Source organism: Leucopleurus acutus, assembly GCF_964270905.1.
Source record: "Leucopleurus acutus genome assembly, chromosome: 19".
NCBI classification, from domain to species: Eukaryota; Metazoa; Chordata; class Mammalia; order Artiodactyla; family Delphinidae; genus Leucopleurus; species Leucopleurus acutus.
Window position 1 is genome coordinate 12,757,844 of NC_139161.1, and position 20,393 is coordinate 12,778,236.

Sequence of the window (20,393 nt, forward strand, 5' to 3'; positions counted from 1 at the left end):
CGTTCCCTGACCAGGGATCAAACCTGGATCCCCTGCAATGGGAGCACGGAGTCTTACCCACTGGACCACCAAGGAAGTCCCTTCACTTGCATTTTTTTTATTTTTTCACTTGCATTTTCGAAAGATATGTTGCTGGTTATAGAATTCTAGGTTGACAGTTTTTTCTTTCTGCATTTTAAAAGATATGGCTTGGTTGGTTCTGATTGGTTCTTTTTTTTTCAATATTTATTTATTTGGCTGTGTCAGGTGTTAGTTGTGGCACGTGAGACCTTCGTTGCGGCATGTGGGATCTTTTGTTGCCGCACATGGGCTTCTCTCTAGTTGTGGCGCATGGGCTCAGTAGTTGTGGTGCGTGGGATCTCTAGTTGTGGCACGCAGGCTTAGCTGCCCTGCGGAGCTCTAGTGGAATCTTAGTTCCCCATCCAGGGATCGAACCTGCATCCCCTGCATTGGAAGGTAGATTCTTAACCACTGGACCACCAGGGAAGTCCCGGGAAGTCTGTCTTTACTCATCTCTATTCCTCTGTGTAGTGTGTACTTTTTTCTCTGGCTGCTTTTAGAATTTTCTTTTTACTGCTGGTTTTCAACAGTTTGATTATGACATGCCATGGTGTGTTTTTTTTCCTTTTTGTCCTGCTTTGAGTTTGCTGAAACTTTTGGATTGATAGGTTTATAGTTTTTATCAGATTTGAAAATTTTTTGCCTCTTATTTCTTGAGGTATTTCTTTTGCCCTTGCCTCCATCCTCTCCCCCTTGGACTCCAGTCACACATCTGCGGATACACTTGATACTGTGGCAGTGTTGCTGAGGCTGTTTAGGTGTTTACTTCCTTTTTCCCCTTAGGGTAGAAGTTTTTATTACTGTGTCTTCAAGTTCTCTGATCTTTTCTTCTGCAGTGTCTCATCTGCTATTAATCCCATTTAATTTTTCATTTCGGATCTTATTTTCCAGCTCTTGAAGTTGTTTGTTTTTTACATATCTTCTGTTTTTTAAATATCTATCTTAGTTGCATGCTGCAACTAAGAAGTCCACGTGCTGTATATTGTTCATGTTTTTTTACATCCTTGAGGATATTTTGTAGTATTTAAAGTTTATATCTAGTAATTATATCATCTTTGTCATTTCTGGTCATTTCTTTTTTTAAAAATAAATTTATTTATTTATTTATTTATTTTTTGTGGTACACGGGCCTCTCATTGTTGTGGCCTTTCCCGTTGCGGAGCACAGGCTCCGGACACGCAGACTCAGCAGCCATGGCTCCCGGGCCCAGCCGCTCCGCGGCATGTGGGATCTTCCTGGACCAGGGCACGAACCTGCATCCCCTGCATCGGCAGGTGGACTCTCAACCACTGCGCCACCAGGGAAGCCCAAATTTATTTATTTTTTACTTATTTTTCTGGCTGCGTTGGGTCTTCTTTGCTGCACGCGGACTTTCTTTAGTTGCGGCGAGCGGGGGCTACTCTTCGTTGTGGTGTGCAGGCTTCTCATTGTGGTGGCTTCTCTTGTTGCGGAGCACGGGCTCTAGGCACGTGGGCTTCAGTAGTTGTGGCATGCGGGCTCAGTAGTTGTGGCTCATGGGCTCTAGAGCACAGGCTCAGTAGTTGTGGCGCACAGGCTTTGTTTCCATGGCATGTGGGATCTTCCTGGGCCAGGGATTGAACCCATGTCCCCTGCATCGGCAGATGGATTCTCAACCACTGCGCCACCAGGGAAGTCCCTCGTCATTTCTGTTGACTGATTTCCCTTCTGTTAGGGGTCACAGCAGTTTTAGTTATATGTCTAGTAAATTTTTAGTGGATCATGGACATTGTGATTGTTATGTTGTTGGGTTTAAGTTTTTTGTCTTTAGAATGTTGAAGTTTGGCAAGACAGTTTAGTTAATTGTATATCATGTATATCCTTTAAGGTTTGTTAGGGCAGGTATAGCTTTTTCTCTTGCTTTTCTCTAATTTAGTGTTAATACTAAGGAGAGACATTTCTGGAATGTCTGCTGGTTGCTCTGGGTGCTCAACAAGGACTCTGCACTCTGGCCTTGTGGAATTTGAATGCCAGCCCTATATGAGCTATGGGAAGGCTGCCTTAGTGCTTCCTGGCAGTTCTTACCCAGCCTAGTGGACTAACCACTGTGCCTGTGAAGATTCACCCAAAGCTTCGAGGGGACCTCTGCAGACTTCCAGAGCTCATTATCTGCTTAGATTCCTCTGGCATGCTGCCCTGCAAATTTCAGCTGACTCAGCCTCCTGGAACTCCAGTCTTTGCTATGCTTGAGTCCCCCCTCTCTGCATTGGGTTCTAAAAATTACTTTCTGGTGGACGGCCTGAGTGGCTGTAGATTGGAGTTGGTTTGTTACCATGCGCTGCCTGTTGTTCCAGTGTCTGAAAATATAATTGTCCTGTTCTCTAATTGTTGGTGGTGGTAAGGCAGTTCCATATCAATTATTCCTGTATAACTGGAGGTGGAAATCCTTTTTCTTCTGTCTTATTACGTTGGTTAGAACCAGATTGTTACTAGGTCATAGTAGTTGTAGAGGTATTTTCTGTAAAGCATGGTATTAGATATTGATTTGATATAGAATAATAATAAAAAATAAGAATATTTTCCTTACATTTTAAAAGCAGGAATGAATGTTGTATTAACTCTAATGCCCTTTTAGAAACTGTGAAGATGAAAGTTTTTTTTTCTTTTGCTCTATTGATACTTTGGATTATATAGATTTACTAATATTAAACCATTCTTATATTTCTAAATAGCCCTTTTTTCTTCTGGCATTTTGTTTTAATGTCATGTTGATGTTTAACAGGAAATATTTTGTATATGTTTTTCCCTAGAATGGATGATGAACTTGTTGTTGGAATTTGTGCAAGATAAGAAATCTCCGGCTGACCTCGTACATCTGGCTTTTAAATTTCTTTACATCATCACCAAGGTAATATTTACATACCACTTTGTAGTTGGCAGAACACTTTCTTAATATACTCGGTCCAGAAGTACCTTCCAAAATGGTATCTCTCAGGAAAGATTGTTCTCATACAAAAGTTGTGGGTTTCATGCTTTCTCTTTTTACCATGTGCTGGAGATCAGATGTTAGTGATCCAGGGGACCCTTTGGCTGAAACAGTGCTTTTCAGCATTGTTTTCTGCGTCTTGTATTTGAATGGATCAAGCACCAGCTAGTCAGAAAGGGACGGAGAGGATATATATACATATATACGTATATATATGTGAGTAACTGCGAAAAGTTTCTTACGAGGAAAAAGGAAATAAACTTGGAAGTGGAAGTGCTTCTCAGATGTGGATGTGCAGATAGCTTTTCAGGGATCTTTTTATGATGCAGGTTCTGAGTAAGTGGGTCTGCTGTGAGGCCTGATATTCTGCATTCTTACAGGCTCCCAGGTGATGTGTGTGCTGGCTCATACGTACCATGGGAGAGACTTGGCCATCTCGGCTGGGGTTTTGCTTCTGTGGGGCCTGCTGTGTGGTGGAGGGAGGCCTGTGTGCACACTCCTTGCCCTCAGTTAGTTGAATGCAGGGTCTCTCCTGAAGGTGCAGTGCCACCGCGCTTCATGGAAGCCTTAATGAATTTGGGACCTTCTGGGTTCCCGAGGACTTATTCCTCATAATCAAGGTAGAAGCAAAACTTGTTAGTTTGTAACACAGCTATATTTCTGATGAACCAAGATTGGTTGGTCAAATTGGGACAACATATTTATGAAATGATTTAAGAAGTAAAGGTAGCTTTCTTATTGTTTAGTCTTACTAAGTTGTATCGCTGTAACGTGATGTAATTCTCTTTGATCATTGGGTGGCATAGGTGGTGATTTTTGGTAATAGAGAAAAAAATAATTTTGCTGCTTTATTTTCTAATTATATAATAATTCAATGTCTTTATTTGATAGGTTCGAGGATATAAAACATTTCTTCGTTTATTTCCACACGAAGTAGCTGATGTGCACCCTGTTTTGGATATGTTTACAGATCAGAATCCTAAAGACCATGAAGTGAGTGTCCCTTTCCTCCTCCTCTTCATTTCCTGTCCCCCCGACTTATTCCCTGGTTTTCCCTGCTCCTGCACTGGCAGCTTCCTTTCCTGTTTCCTTCAGTTTTATCTTATACTATTTTGTGTCATTCCCTCTCTTTTCATTTTTTTCCTTTGGCTTTCTCTTTTTATGTATGTTACTTTAAATTATTTTATTAAAAAAAGTGCCCTTTATAAAGAAAACAGTAAACCTCCATACAGTGTGATGATAACTATATCATCATCCAAATTTTTTTAACTTAAAATAGAACTATGTTGGGTGTCCCCAAGACCACCCCAAGTCCAGTGATTTCCTAGGATCACTACAAGAATTGGCATGTAGTCATCCTTATGGCTATGATTTACTACAGCAAAATCAGCAGAGGGAGAAGGCACATGGGGCGAAGTCCAGAGGAAACCAGGAGTGAGCTTCCGGAGTCGTCTCCCCGTTGGGTCACGCAAGGCACTTGTGATTCCGCAGCACCAAGTTGTGAGAATACGTATGAGGTGTTGTCCACCAGGAAGGTCGTAGGGGCCGGCACCCACGATTTCTGTGCGGGCTGGTCATGTGGGTACTCCGCCAGGCACATACTAAAACCCAGAAGGAAAGCAAGTGTTCAGCATAAGCCACATGGTTGGTACGAACGGCCTGGGCACAGAGTGACCCTCATCAGTTAGGGAATGGTGGGAACGTTCCCCGAAAACCAGGTTCCCAGATGCCCGCCAGTGGCCAACCTTGCAGTCCAGCGTGCTGGGGAGCGCTCTTGGGCCCAGGACACGTTCAGAAGGGCACGCAGGTTGTAACTGCAAACTCAGGGAATTGTCTTGCTGTGCATGTGCCCTGCTCTCCTCTGCTTCTCATGCCTCTGATGGGGAGTCTGGGACCAAAGCAGAATCTTGTTTTATTGACTCCTCTGTGACTGGAAGTTGAGAATTTTTTCTTTATTCTTAAGTCTTATGTTTTTTTAATCTTTTTCTCTGTTTTCCATTTTCTTGAACAGCTGATTGCACGCAGAAGGGTGCCAGTGATGAGAAGCCGTTAGACTGACATGTTATGATTTTTCTTTGTTCCTTTTGCTGTTTCTCTTGGCTGCATGCCCCAGGGCATGTGGTGGGGTGTGGTGCTCTGCAGCCTGGCTCCGAGGCTCTGGTGTTTGGAGGCCTGGGTGGGCGCTGAGCGGGAGGGGGTAGCAGGACTGCGTGGATGCCCTTGCACAGGAGTTATGTTGCTTTGACTTGGCCCTGTAGACCTGGGAGACCCGCTACATTCTCCTCCTGTGGCTCTCCGTGACCTGCCTGATCCCGTTTGATTTTTCACGCCTTGACGGCAACCTCCACAATCAGCCTGGGCAAGAGCGAGTGTCCACCATGGACCGTATCCTCCAGATAGCAGAGGTGAGTGTGGCTGTGAAGTAATGAGCTGCTGACCAGTGTCCTTTCTCATGCCATTAGGGCTTAATTAGGTACACTTGTGACATGTGTTTATTTCTTCAGCCATTGTTACTGTTTTTCAGTGAAGTGAAATTCCATTTCATAACTTACCATGAAACTGATAATTCCTAAAGGGGTCAGGATGAATTACTTTAGCAAATCTCATTTCTCTGTACATAGTGCAGATACTCTTTTTTGTTTTTTTGTTTTTTTTTGCGGTACGCGGGCCTCTCACTGCTGTGGCCTCTCCCGTTACGGAGCACAGCCTCCGGACATGCAGGCTCAGCAGCCAGGGCTCACGCTCTGCAGCATGTGGGATCCTCCCGGACCGGGACACGAACCCGCATCCCCTGCATTGGCAGGCGGACTCCCAACTACTGCGCCACCAGGGAAGCCCAGTGCAGATACTCTGATGATAGCTTAGAAGAGGTTTTAGGGGGTAATGGTAAGATAAATTAAAGGTCCATTTAAAATCTAATTTTTAACATTACATAAATAATACATGATCATTGTAGGAAAATCAGAAAATAAAAAGAAGCAGGAAAAATATTAAGGTGAAATAAATACCTAGAGATAACACTTGTGTTTTTTTTCAAACTTCTCCTGATACAGATGTTATGTGTGTAGACATAGATTATTGTATTATCTTTTGCTGTGGAAAATATTACCCTGAACTTGAGTGGTTTAACACAGCACACATTCTTCATCTCACAGTTTCTGTGAGTCAGGAATCTGGCTGTGGCTTCGCTGCGCCCTGTCCTTCGAGCTCTCCCCAGGCTGCAGGCGGAGCTTGCCTGGGGGCAGGTCGCTTCCAAGCTCTCATGGTCATGGCAGGAGTCAGATCTCGAGGGTGTTGGCCAAGGGCTTCAGTGCTTTGCCGGCTGTTTGCCACTCGAAACCCACCCTGCGCCCCCAACGATGGCAGCTTATTCTGTGAAAGCCAGCAAGGGGCAGGGGCTGTAGCAAGATGCATGTCACACTCATGTGTGGCCCAATCATGGAAATGACATCCCACCCCCTGCTGAATTCTCTTGGTTAGAAGCAAGTCAGCGTGTCCTCCAACCGCGTGGGAGGGATTACACGGGACGTGGGCACTGGTGGGAAGGACCAGGGCCCATCTTAGAGCCTGACCCTGACACTTACTTATACTAAGCTTCTTTGAGCACCTGCTGTGCGCCAGACACTCCCCAGGCAATCCCACTAAAGGCTTTTTCATACATTAACTCCTTTCATCCTACTTAATGAGGCAGTTCACTGTTTTTATCCTCATTTTACTGAAGAGGCAACAGGTGTAAAAATAAGTGACTTAGCCCGCTCACTCTCTCACATGCGGTGGATCTAAACTTGAACCTAGGGTTTGGCTCCCTGCCCGTCCTTCACAGTGCTCCGCGCGGCCCCTGTGTACTAGGGCCCCTGGTGTCCTGCTGTTCTGGGACCTGCTTTTCCCCTGAGCAGGACTGTCTGAATGTCTTGTGTCAGTAAGTAGACGTCTCCCTCAGAGTCTTTAAGGGACAAGGTGCTCCACTGTATCTTCATTTCTAAAATAGTCTTTTTTAGGTAGGTGGTTTGTTTCTAGCTGTGTTCCGTTAACCCTTTGGGTGCTTGTCTCCTAAGTGGGATTGCCTGGGGAGAGGACCTCATTTCTAACAATTTGTCCTCCAGAAAATAGATCTTTTAAGTGTATCATTTGGAAAACAGTTGAGATGAGAAGTGGAAACCTCTTAAGGTGTAATTATTGCGTTAAACTTCGGCCCTCCTGTGTCTGAGCGGGGCCTCCTAGCTGCTGTGAATGCCAGAGTGCTGGTGGGTTCCAGGAGTGTTCTGTGCACACTCTGGGTAACAACATACACTCTTCATTTTTCTGCTGCTTTTGCAAATGTGGGTTTCAAGGGTGTAGCCACATGCTGTATGAGGATTGGGCACTTCCCTGAGGGTGAGCACACATGTGGCAGCTGCAGCCCTGAGTTCACGTTATGAGTGGTTCGTGCAGCTTTGGAATCTGGCCTCTGTCCGTGAGCCTGGTCTCTTGTGGAGCTGCTGAGTGTGGGACCAGGTGGCTGAGTGGGTCCCTGAGGTCTACATCGTGTGTTTAATGGTGCCTGTCCTTTACGCTTCCTTGTAGTCCTACCTGGTCGTCAGCGACAAGGCCCAAGACGCAGCTGCTGTCCTCGTGTCCAAGTAAGTGCTTTCTGAGAAGGTTTACTGTCTGTTACTGTGTGTGTCTGTTGTCATCAGAGAGGACGTTGGGATGATAGGCTTGGGGAAGTCTTTGCTGTCCTGAGGACTCTGCTGCTTTCCTTGAGGGAACCCAACGCTGTTTGGGTACAGGAAACCTCTGAACCTGATGTGATCACTGACAGTGCTGGTTAGGGGCTCAGGGTCACCTGACGCTGGGTTAGGAGCTCGTGGGTCCGTCAAGGGAGTGCAGATTTAGAACAGGTGTAGCAGTTTCGCCGGGGCCAGGCCTCCCCTCTGGGGGAGGGGGGGTGGCAGTTAGAAGAGCCTTTGGAAGTCACTTAGAAAGCAGTCCACACCATGGTTTGTGGAGATCATGGGCTGTGATTGCGTCATTGTGGCTTGGGATAAAAATCCCCAAACATCCCGTGTTAACTAAAAACAACAGGCTGTGCCTGAAACAGGCAAAGATGGGTTTATCTGATGAGCTGGGTAAGATGACCCAGGCAGCAGGGCCTGGAGTCTCCAAAAAAGTGCCAAAGACACATGTGAAAGCTGAGTAGACTTGTTTCATGAAATGTGAGAATGGAAGAAAGCAGTTTTTCTAAATTAATCTTCTTCATGACATGTGATTTAAAGTATGTATATAGCATAAACGAGTTAGAAAATTTGGCTTTTTTTCCCCTCTACATTTGTGAAAGTTAAAAATTGGCTCTAAAAGCTTTTGGATGTTTTGATCGGGAAAACAGGGCAACGCCTCCTTCAGGGTCACCTTCTCTTAGGTGTGTAGCCATGACCTTGCACAAGGTGGGAAGAGACATGCTTGATTTATGGGGCAGTTGGGGGCATTGGGGAAGTATTTGTGAACGTACTGGCTAAACCAGAGGGCAGAGCCTAAATGCGAGAAGCTGATTTTAGGAGTGAGGAAGGAAACACCTGAGCTCACCTGCGATGCTTACCCTGGGGGAGGAGAAACTCACTGACACAGGCTTCTCGTGGTTTTGACAAGGAGTGGAAAAGCGTGGCTCTTTCTAACTGTGAAAGTAATCATGTGTGTTCAGGAAAATAAAGAAAAGTAAAAAAGTACAAAACAAAACTCACATGTACTGTCATCCCCAGAGATGTAACTGCTCTGTCCTTTGTCCCCCACTGCCCATGGGCATGTTGGTCTGTGGCCCATGGGTACACTTGCAGGGTTGTTTCAGGTGCTGGCAGGCAGGCCTGGAGCTTTGGTCAGTCTTCCAGATGCAATTATGGTGTGATCTATTCTTCCTCCAACCCCACTGTACGTGTGGACTTTTTGTTAGTAAAATTAGCGCTGCCTGGGACACTCTACATGAAACTTTGTACTGTTCTGATCGGCTGTATTTTCTCCTTCCAGTTTTTATTTTTTTTGTATTTATTTTTGGCTGCGTTGAGTCTTCGTTGCTGCGCGCAGGCTTTTCTCTAGTTTTGCAGTGAGCGGGGGCTACTCATTGTTGCGGTGCGTGGGCTTCTCATTGTGGTGGCTTCTCTTGCTGTAGAGCATGGGCTCTAGGCCTGTGGGCTTCAGTAGTTGTGGTGCACGGGCTCAGTAGTTGTGGCACACGGGTTTAGTTGCTCCGCTGCATCTGGGATCTTCCCAGACCAGGGGTCGAACCCATGTCCCCTGCACTGGCAGGCGGATTCTTAACCACTGTGCCACCAGGGAAGTCCCCCTTCCAATTTTATTGAGATATAATTGACATCCAGCACTGTACAAGTTTAAGGTGTACAGCATGATGATTTGACTTACATACATCATAAGATGATTATCACAGTAGGCTTAGTGAACATCCATCATCTCTTATATAGATACAAAATTAAAGATACAGAAAAATATTTTTTCCCTTGGGATGACAACCCTTAGGATTTACTCCCCTTTTTTTAAATTGAATGAAAGATTCTTTAAATTCTAAACTGCTTTACAACTTTCAAAAGTTTCACACACATGATTTCATATAATCTCGTAATAATCCCTTTTCCCCATACCCCTTTATTGCCTCTCCCCCCAGGATTTACTCTCAGCAGCTTACATGGATAACATACAGCAGTGTTCAATATATTTATCATGGTGTACGTTACAGACCTAGTACTTATTTATCTTACAGCTGGAAATTGGTACCTTTCTGACTGCCTTCCTCCAGTTCCCCCTTCCCCACCCCTGCCTCTGGTAACCACACGTCTGATCTTTTGTATCAGTTTGTTTGATTTCTGATTGGTTCTTAGGAATGAATTCCTAGAAGTGGAATGAACATTCTAGGGGTTTTAAATGATTTATGGGGCAGGAAAGGTTGAGCCAGTCGGAAGTCTCCTTTTCCCCATATTTAGCAACACTGCATGTGCTCTTACAAATGTTTACTAAATTTGTTAAATGAAACATCTTTATTGTTTATTATCTTTTATTACCAGCAGTACTGAGGGTTTGGTAGAGTTCTGCTGAGCTTGACCTGGTGGAGTATTGCACCTGTGGGGTGGGGGAGGTGAAACCCTAAACCCTTCTTCCCTCCCTGGTGTCCTCCAGAAAGGTGGCAGCTGGAGACCCTGGCTGCCTCTCCACTGCTGGAGGGATGCTCCCCCGCCATCTAGTGGTTGGACGAGCAAGTGTTGGTGAGGTTGAGGCCCGTTTTCCACCCAGCTCCTGCCGGTTTGCCAGGTTGTAGGTGCAGCCAGTTTTCCTCAGTTCTAGAGAGGGCGGATGCCCTCAGGTCCTAGAGCTGCTCTGAGTATCCCACCTCACGGACGGGTTCTGACTCGCATATTTCTGTCTTTTTTGGTGGGTTGTTAACAGTGAGGCCCTGGGTGTGAAGGGTGGTCACATGTGGCCTTTGTCCCCACTGGCATCTATTTTCTGATATTTCACGAGGGAGCTGCCTGTCTTACTCTCGCTGCCATCAGCTTTGATTGCTTCCTCTTACCATGTGCAGATCTGGAGCCGCACCTATTTCCTTTCATTAACTGGAACCTTTAAACATCAGCTGCGTTTTCTGTAACTTTGATGTTACATTTACGCCAAGACGTGTGGATATGAGTGTTATTTTACAGAAACTCTTCAATGGAAATATATGCCTTTATTCTTATTGATTACATTAATTTTAAAAAGATATTTTTAATCTAACTGTAAAATCAAGGTATGCTCCAAGTAGAAAAGTTGGAAATTTTGGAACATAGAAAATTAGGAAAACCCCACACGTTTATAATTATGATACACAATACATGTGTTGTATTTTTTTGGTGTTTTTCTGTGCTGTTATTGTATGGAGTTGGCACAGCACAGTCTCTTTGAGTTAGCACCTGCTTTTTCACTTCATTTCACGTTACCGTTGATTAAATGGCTCCTTTAGATTCCACTGTTTTTAGTTACTCTGACCAGCTTTCTCACGTCCTTCCTCTTATAAGCAATGACGTAATGACTAGCTTTGGGTGTAAACCTGTTTTGGTATTTGGGATTATTTTCTTAGGCCAGGCCCTTAGAGGTGGACTTCTGAGTCACAGGACACAAGGACATTGTTGAGTCTCTACACCTGTCGCGGGGTGACTCTTGGGAGTGTGTTTTCAGGACTTCTGCAATCATGGGCAGCCTCAAGAACAACCCTCTTCCCCCAGTTGGATTGTGCATTGTTTTGTTTATCACTAACATTTAGTTTGTATTTCACTGATCGCTGGTGAGCTTTAACACATGAGTCTTATTTCAGACATCGTATGTCCCGTGTAGTGACCTGATTTCTAATATCTGTGGGATTCTTGGTGCTATTTCTCCAGTAGTATGAGCTTTCTCTGTGAAGGATGTTAGCTAGAGGAGGGTGTGATACTTCCTCCAGTGGGTTGGTAGCCTTTTACTTTCTTCTTTGGACTAACGTTTTAATTCTAATGTCAAAATAGTAACTTTTTTCCTTTTATTTATTTAGTTATTTTTACTTTTATGCTTGAAGGCTTACCCTATTAAGAGATTTTACAAAGAATCATTTATATTTTTCTACCTTTTTATTGTTTAATGTAGAATTATTAATCCATTTGGAATTTCTTTTTGTATAGGATATATGATAGATTTTTAATTTTAAATTCTATCACCATTTTGTGAATATTTAACTTTTCCATTAATTTAAAAACACACACAAAGTAAGTTCTTACACAAAATAGGGTTTGTCACTTCACCCGTACTGTTTCACTCTCAGACCAGATACTCTGTGGTAACCGTACTGACAAGGGTCCGGAGCAGCAATGTGTCCCACTGGTGTTTTGCCCTTTGTCCCTCTGGTAGGTCTAGTCCTGTAGTTAAGGTTTTGCTGATCACTCTTGTGAAAATTACCTTTCTGAGAGAAAGATAGTGGGGTCTCTAAACACCTGCACATGTTAGCTGAGTTCCACATTGAAAGTAGATGTAGTCTGTGATGTAACTTTTCCTAAAAGGGAAGGAAGTGTAGGATTCAGAGATCTTTCAGTTTGTGTAGAAGGGTCTCGTTCTGTGTGTTACACCTGTGGGATAGGTATTTTCCATTTTTGCTTGTCTGTACTTTTGGACCTCTGTTGTGAACATAACATTTTCTTTTTTAGAGAGAAAAATAAAAAATATAAAATAACCTATTTGCTTAAATCTTTCAAAGGAGCCTTAGGTTTTTACTGTAATTTGGAAACTCACCTTGTGTGATTTTGCCCAGGAATGGAAGTTGGCCGCTACAGGCTGCACACAGAACATCAGCCTCCTGCCTGCTCAGCAGATGAGTGGGTGGAGGAAGCAGGGTGCCTGCGTGGCCCCTGAGTGGATGGCACTGTGACTCACGTCTCCAAGTTGGGCTTTGGGTCCCAGCAGGGCCGCTTACTGGCCCTGTGGGCCGTTCTGTGCCTGTGACCTCGCCTGTCCTGAGGGCCACCCCACTGCAGGCGCTGTGCCTGCCCACATGCAGGGTGAGTGCTGGCCGGCTGTTGTCTTCAGGCTGAGGATCAGGTCACTGTAGGTGTGACCCTCATCCTGTGGCCCCCTCCAGGATCAAGGAGCTTTGAACAGGGCCAAGGACATTGAGATAGGGTATATAATACCAGTTATCCATTTTAGATGATCACTCTGAGGTGCAGATTTTATGAAATTCCTGGGCCCTCTTCTCAGACCCGCCGTAACGCAACTTCTTGGCCGGCGGGGGTGGCATGTGAGTTCGCCTTTGTAACCAGCATCCTAAAGTTTGGTAAATCCTCGGTGACCAAGTCTCTGGGTGTGTACCCTGATGGAGGTGGGCGAAGACAGTCGTGGCAGCTTTGTTTTACTGACACGGAGACCTTCTACATGGCCGCAGTGTAATCCCTGCGCTGTTTGAGCATCTTGCGTGGGGCGGTGGTGGCTGTTTTGAGGGAAGAGGGGCCTGTGGGGGCTTCTGGTCAGGACAGGAGGCTCCTGCAGGGGTGCAGAGATCAGAGCCAGGCAATGTCGAGTGCTGCCCCCAGGGTAGTGCCGCCTGGCGTGTTTCTGTGGTATTGGTGCCGAGCCCTCTCTGGGTGTGGTCTGTGGGGCCAGCTAGGGGAGCGAGAGGTCCTCACAGGTCACCTCCCGCGACGCTGTCCCTGCGCCTGCTGTCCTCCCCTCAACTGTTTCCTTCTCATTGTTTGCCTGCTTCCTGTGTTTCTGCCCCAAGACTGCAAGCTCCCCCAGGAGGGCAGGGGCTCAGCCTGAGTCAGAGTGCTGGGGGATGGGTGTGTGCACTGGTTGGAGAGGAGTGAAGGGGGCCTGGGCTTCGGTGTGGGAGCCCGAGGGTGGCTGCCGGCCCAGACCAGTGTACAGGAGGGTGGGTGAGAGCCAGCACTCCGGGAGTGCAGCACTGAGCAGACGCCTGTGGTGGGGACGATGGGGCCGTGGACACAGCTGGAGCTCTGCATGGCGTGTGCAGCAGGCAGAGAGGATGGGGAAGGAGTCCCATGGCAGATGCAGAGAGGGAGGTCGCAGGTGGCAGCATGGGGTCCCAAGGTGAAGGGATACAGAGTTGGGCCGAGGAGTGGGCGTGGGTGGGCTCAGGTGAAGGTGGTCCCATGCTACACAGGGTCTCGGGATGAGGGGGCTCAGGAGGCGGGAAGTGTGGGGGGGTGGGGACTGTGTGAGACCCCAGAGAGGTGGTGGTGGGAATTGCCACCTGAGAGCCAGGGTCTTAGGTTGGAGAGTGGCAGTGGGCCAGGAAAGGGTGAGCTCTTGGCAGCTGGGGCCTCGCTCGAGCTGTCACCTACCTGTCTGTCCCCTTTTGGCAGGTTTGTCACGCGGCCCGACGTTAAGCAGAAGAAGATGGCGAGTTTCCTGGACTGGAGCCTATGCACTTTGGCCTGCTCCTCCTTCCAGACCATCGAGGGGGTCATCGCCATGGACGGGATGCTGCAGGCCCTGGTAAACACTGTCCCAGTGGTGCGGGGCGGTCAGCGGTCAGCTTGTGGGGCTGTCAGAACCCTGGGGACAAGCCCTGTTTACCTTGGTTTCGTGGGGAAGTGGTTGGAACACAGGAGGAGATGTTGAACCCCGACAGAACAGTGAACACGGTTTCTTTTCTCTGCTGCTTTGCACTGGGCCCTGCGACTGAGGGCTGGCCCTGCATTGTTAGCGATGGGCTTTCTGCTCTGGGGAAGGGGGTGGACTGGTGGCCCTGCGCATCGCCGCCAGGGGGCACCAGTGCCTGCAGAGCTGGAGCCAGCAGGCAGGTAGGGGCGTGTCCTTCTCGAGCTTCCTGCTGCTCAGATGTGTTACAGAGAAAAATGATTGGAACCAGCTTGAAGGAAATAAGGCAGGTGGTTTGAAATTTGGTCTTGTTCAGATACTCAGGGTATTTGTAACCACTGTACTGAGCACAGACCTGTCCCCTGGCCTGAGAGCTCCCACCATTTCCTGGCTGCCTGCTTTGCTTGTCTGGTGGTGCCTTTTCTAGGAGATCAATTGAGTTTAATTGGTTAAACTCTGCAGGGGAGGGGAGGCTGCCACACTTGATGCTCTGGGATCAGGGCTCCCCTCCCTGGGCCTTGTGGTCCTTGCTCTTTCATTGCGGTGGGTGTGATTTCGTGTGATTTCGTCCTTGCCCTTGTCTCTGAAGCTGGAGAGCTCAGGGCCCACTTTGAGGAGAGCAGGGCATTTAGACTATGTTTAAATGGTGGCGTTTGGGCCGTGACTCAGCGTGATGTCGTCTTCTTGGGTGTCATCCCATCTCCTTTCCTTGGCTGTTGCAGGTTCTGGCGGGATGTAGGAAGCGTGAGGGCCTGGGGGAAGTGGGGCTGTTGGTGTGATGTCCTGGGGCGGAGGGACAGGAGGTGGGAGGATCGGAGAGGACAGTCCTCCTCCCTGCCTGCCCTGCACTTAGAATGTTCTCTCATCTGTGTCTTTTCATTTATGATGCCATTGTCTTCAGGAAGGATTGGCATTTAAATGATGAGGGTATCTCAAGACGTTTTAAAAAGAAACCTGGAAAAATAAAACATGTTCCTATAGTCTGATGAGGTGATCTGTTTATTCATGTGTCCTTTCATTCTGTAAATAAATGTGATATGTTATACTTACAATGGTTTTTAAAAAGTTGAGATGTAATTCACATAATTCACCTTTTTAAAGTATATAAGTTCAGTGATTATTTTGTATATGTACAGGGTACAACCGTCACCACTTGTCTAATTCCAGAATACTCTCATCACCCCTAAAGGAAACCCCACACGCATTAGCAGTCCCTCCCTGTTCCTCCCCTGCCATCCCCCAGCCCCTGGCAAGCAGTGATCTACTTTCTGTCTTTCTGGGTTTGCTTATTCTGGACATTTCATACAGTGGAATCATGTGCAGTGTGACTTTTTGAGTCTGGCTTCTTTCCTTTAGCATCATGTGTTCACGGTTCCTCCACGTTGTAGCCTGTGTCAGTGCTTTGTTCCTTCTTACGGTCAGTACTCCACTGTATGGGAATTCTTAGTTGCCCTGAATAATGCTGATCTGAAATTTTGTATATAATTTTTTGTTTGAGCATATATTTTCAATTTCCTTGCTACAATAGTAGCAACAGGTTTTTTTTTTTAAGTTTAACAATAATTTATTTAAAATTTATTTATTTATTTTTGGCTGCTTTGGGTCTTCATTGCTGTGCACGGACTTTCTCTAGTTGCAGCTAGCAGGGGCTACTCCTTGCTGCGGTGCGCGGGCTTCTCATTGCGGTGGCTTCTCTTGTTGTGGAGCACTGGCTCTAGGTGCATGGGCCTCAGCAGCTGCATCACGCGGGCTCAGTTGTGGCTCACGGGCTCTAGACCGCAGGCTCAGAAGCTGTGGCGCACGGGCTTAGTTGCTCTGCAGCACGTGGGATCTTCCTGGACCAGGGCTCGAACCCATGTCCCCTGCATTGGCAGACGGATTCTCAACCACTGAGCCACCAGGGAAGCCCCAGTTTAACAATAATTTAAATATTTTTTCTGTGTTTCTGAGGTTTTTTAAAAATTGTTATGGCTGGTGCATCTGTGATATTGATGGAACACAGGTATCAGCCTGTGCCTGTAGGTGGCTCTCGTTCCAGCTGCATGTGTGGGGAGGTGCTTAAGGAGGACTTTATTGCTATGATGGGGGTCAGTGCTGGAGGTGGCTGGCCAGGAATGATGCTGAGTGTTGACAAGAGGGGAGCGGGTGGTCCTGGTCACCAGGCCATTGCTGCAGGGGTCCTGGGCGGGCAGGGGAGGGAGGTAGTGCAGGGCATCCAGCCCTGGTGAAGGATGGGTGGATGCAGCTGAGATGGTTTATTTGAAAGTTTGAGTGTAAGTGGATTCTTAGTTTTTTGTATGAGTCACATTGAGAAGTCTTAGGTCACAGAGAAACAAGGGTCTGACGAACACAGCCAAGCCTGTCGGTCCACTTGGCCTTGCAGGGTAGACCCGCCCAGACACTGGTGCTGCTTCCTGACTCACTTTTGTCCTGCTTTAGACCTCCTTCCCCCAGTCTGGAATCTGTGTCCTTGACAGGCTCCTGGGGTCTCCTGCCAGGCCCGCCTGGCCTGGAAGCTGCCTCTCCAGAGGCCACTGCTGTGTTCAGGTCAGGGTAGCTGAGCCGCAGGTGCCTCCACCATGGGGCTGGAGCCGGCAGTGACCACCCCTCGGGCGTGCAGCTGGCGAGGCCTGTGTAACCCCTGCCTGGACTGGCAGCGGCAGGCCTGTGCATTCAGGCCACCAGCGAGAGTCCTGGGGGCGCCAGTGCTTTTTTTTTTTTTTAACGTTTTTGATCCTCTTACTGCTTGTCACTAGGTTGTTCCCAAGTTTTTTTAAAAAATTAATTTATTTTAACTTATTTTATTTTTGGCTATGGTGGGTTTTCATTGCTGTGTGTGGGCTTTAGTTGCGGCGAGCGGGGACTACTTTTCATTGCGGTGTGAGGACTTCTCACTGCGGTGGCTTCTCTTGTTGCAGAGCATGAACTGTAGGCGCCCGGGCTTCAGTAGTTGTGGCTTGCGGGCTGTAGAGCTGAGGCTTAGTAGTTGTGGTGCACAGGCTTAGTTGCTGTGCGGCATGTGGGATCTTCCCAGACCAGGGCTTGAACCTGTGTCCCCTGCATTGGCAGGCGGATTCTTAACCACTGTGCCACCAGGGAAACCCTGTTCCCAAGTTCTGTTCCTTCTTCCCTGGGTGGGGCACAGGCGTTGGCAAGCCCACTGCTGCCCTCCTGCTGGTCCCTTCACTGGCCATGAGTGGGAAAGTGCTTTTTATTGGGACATCTCCCCGTTTGACACTCAGGAGGAGAGAAGGCCTCCATTTTCTCTTCCTCCTGAGGAATAAAATGATTTTCCCAAAGGCTTAGCAAAGTTGAACCCTGTGTCCCTGCCCGCTTGTTGGCCCAGAGGAGGAAGCCCTGCGGGGCCGAGGCCCTTTGGCAGCCGCACCCCGGAGCTGTCGGGGAGATGCGCCCTCAGTGAGGGTATCACCTGGTGTAAGAGCCCTGCCAGGGGAGGGGAGGCCTGGCCCTCCCACAGCTCCCAGGGCAGACACATCCTTCTGGAGCCTTCAGAAGCCCAGTGCTTCCTCTGGAAAACCCAGGTCTTTCTGGAATCATGCACGTTCTTTCCTTTCCTTTTTTTGAGGGAGAAATTTGGTTTAATTGCTGCTACTGACGCCTGGGCAGGAGGAGACAGTGTTGGTGCTGAACTCTCCCGGGCGGGAGCGGTTTCGCCATGAGCTTGTCAGACCTGAACGGGGAGGCTGGGTGTCCCCTGTGCATGATGAAACCTGCAGGTGTGCTGTGCTTCAGGATTGCGTCTGCCTCCTTCGATGCACTTGGCTTCATTCTATCCACCTGCTCATTAGTGTGGGTTAGGCGAAACAGGTGGACTCGTAACAAGTACCATCGAAACTGGCGCTTCATTTTTATTTCCCTTGAAGCCTATTCCTCTTGCAGGGATGATTTTTAACCCTCTGGCAGGGAAATAAGTGTTTGGCAACTTCATTTCATTGGAAGGCCTCTTTACTGTAGATCTTTGAAACACCCTTTGGTTTAGTCCCTCTTTAAGCATTAGGATTAATGGAAATCTAGGAAATTCAAGGAAGGGAAACACAATATTAAAAATTGAGGGGCTTCCCTGGTGGCGCAGTGGTTGAGAGTCCGCCTGCTGATGCAGGGAACATGAGTTCGTGCCCCGGTCTGGGAGGATCCCACATGCCGCAGAGAGGCTATAGGCCCGTGAGCCGTGGCCGCTGAGCCTGCGCGTCCGGAGCCTGTGCTCCGCAACGGGAGAGGCCACAACAGTGAGAGGCCCACGTACCACAAAAAAAAAAAAAATTGAGGCTGATGGCCATTTGAACTTGCTGCGCTCCGCTCACACTGGCAGGCATGCCGTCTCCGCTCTGGCTCCTCAGATTAGAGACTGACTGACAGGTGGCTCTGTGTGCTTCCCGAGGGCGGGCAGCGGACGGGGGCGCGCCATTCTGTTTGCCAGCTGCTGGGGTTGTCCCCCCTTCACAGTGAGGGTTCTTCTGTCCGTTCTGTCACTGTCACAAGTACACCTTGTTAAAGGGTAAAGCAGTCACAAACAAGATTAAAGAGCAGGGAAGTGAAGACAGCAGATGCCCACAGTCCCACAGCCTGAGCCCCTTGTGGGGAGGGCGGGGGCCCTGCTTTGGCACGTGGTTTAAGGACGTGGAGGAGCCTCATGTCCAGGTCAGGGTGGCTGTCGAGCAGGTGGCCTGCACCCTCGGACGGGCAGGCCGCACCCCGGATGCGCACCCCAGACTCCAGACGTGGTTGGCTCTGTCCCCCAGGGAGGAGCGGGTCCTACAGCAGCACCTGAGATCCCAGTGGGGGGCAGCCCCTCTCCATGCCCCCGTCTGTGGAAGGGAAGCAGCAGGCCTCTGGCCTCAGAGCGTGGCGCGAGCTCACCCTTGAACTTGAAGAGAAGGCACTTGCTTACCCAGAACATTTCTCATGTGGCTTTGATTCCTCTTCTTTCAGGATTCTTTGGAAACGGCACCCTGTGGTTTCATTAAAGTTGTTTGGCCAGAGGACAAATTAACCAAACTGGGCTTTTTAGTCATAGCACTTGCCTGGGGCAGGGTTTCCGGTGGAGGAAAACGTGCTAGAACGATTTGAATGTGACCATTTTCAGGGTGTGGATGTTTATGTAATGTTCATGTGCTCCTATAGGATTCAGTGAAATAAGGCATCTTCAGTTTTCTTGGGGGTCTAAGATGTGGAGCAGCCAACTCTGAGGCTGCTTTAATCTCACGTGACTCTGTTTTATGCGTGGCGGGCTGCCCAGTGCATGGGTCTTGTTAGAACACGCACTGTGTGAGGCTTGTCTCCGTTCACCGGCGGCCTGGTTTGTACACCTGCTGTGTGATGGGGTGACGTGTCCTGCTGGACAGGTGTGTGCTTGCAGGCAGCCAGCCTGGGCCCACGCTTGCATGGGAAGGGGCTTAGCCATCGCAGTGCCTTTGCCTCTTGGATGAGAGACAAACACAGAGCGCTGTGCTCTGTGAGACAAATGCAGACTGCTTGGCCAGTGTCCCTCCACCGTGGTGCCCCACCTCGTAGCCCCCACTTACCTGGCTGCCTGGCCACCCTCACCTTCCCTCCAGCGCAGGGGTCCCTCAGGCTCTGTCTGTGCCCGACTCTCCACTGACCTTAGTCCTTGGTTTCTGTCCTTGGTCCCAGAGCCCTGGTTCTGTGCACCTGTGGTGCTTCAGGCTCCGCAGGTCAAGGTAGCGTCTTGTGCTGTGGCTTTTCCCTCCTCCCGCCTGAGTTGCGAGTGAGACCCAGCCGCAGAGGAGGATGCTGGCCGGCGCTGTCTGTGCTCTCACAGGCTAAGTCCAGGGCCGAGCCCCAAGGTGGGGAGGTGGCTTGAGGCGTCTCCGAGGCCCCGCCCTCCTTTACTGGTCCGGTGCTCGCTGGGCTGTGCTGGCCACTTCCCTGGCCCATCCTTCACGCTGTCCAGGGTCCTCTCGGCCATCTGCCTGCTGCTGCCCTCCCTCCATTCAGGGGCTGGTCCAGTCTGGAGGGTCCCTCTGGGCAGTGACAACCGCCTCTGGGTGTTCTGGGTCCCATGCTGCTTTTCTGCTGCCCAGGTCGCCTGCCCTGTCAAAGCCCGTCAGTGGGCTCAGCTCTGCCCATCTGGTCCCAGGCGAGGTTCTTCCTCCCTTTCCTCCTTGTGTCTCCTCTTGTCTCACTTCCGCACAGAGCCCCCTCCTCCCCCTGGGCTTGGCACCAGAGCACGACCCCTGCCACTTCCTGCGTCCGAGCCAGCTCTTCTCGGGACGCTCCCCTGTGTGTCACAACCTCCTCCTCTGACCTC

At 48.7% G+C, this 20,393-nt stretch overlaps 1 protein-coding gene across 2 annotated transcripts in view; it reads left to right on the plus strand.

The window, feature by feature from the left end:
* The window catches only part of TBCD (tubulin folding cofactor D), a 177,329-nt gene that overhangs the window by 14,453 nt on the left and 142,483 nt on the right, over positions 1–20,393 (plus strand). For both annotated transcript variants that reach the window (XM_082861645.1, XM_082861644.1), the window contains exons 3-7: positions 2,829–2,926; positions 3,896–3,997; positions 5,263–5,409; positions 7,568–7,623; positions 13,867–13,999. In XM_082861645.1, the coding sequence (XP_082717771.1) occupies positions 2,829–2,926; positions 3,896–3,997; positions 5,263–5,409; positions 7,568–7,623; positions 13,867–13,999 (536 nt within the window). The remainder of the gene's footprint in view (positions 1–2,828; positions 2,927–3,895; positions 3,998–5,262; positions 5,410–7,567; positions 7,624–13,866; positions 14,000–20,393) is intronic.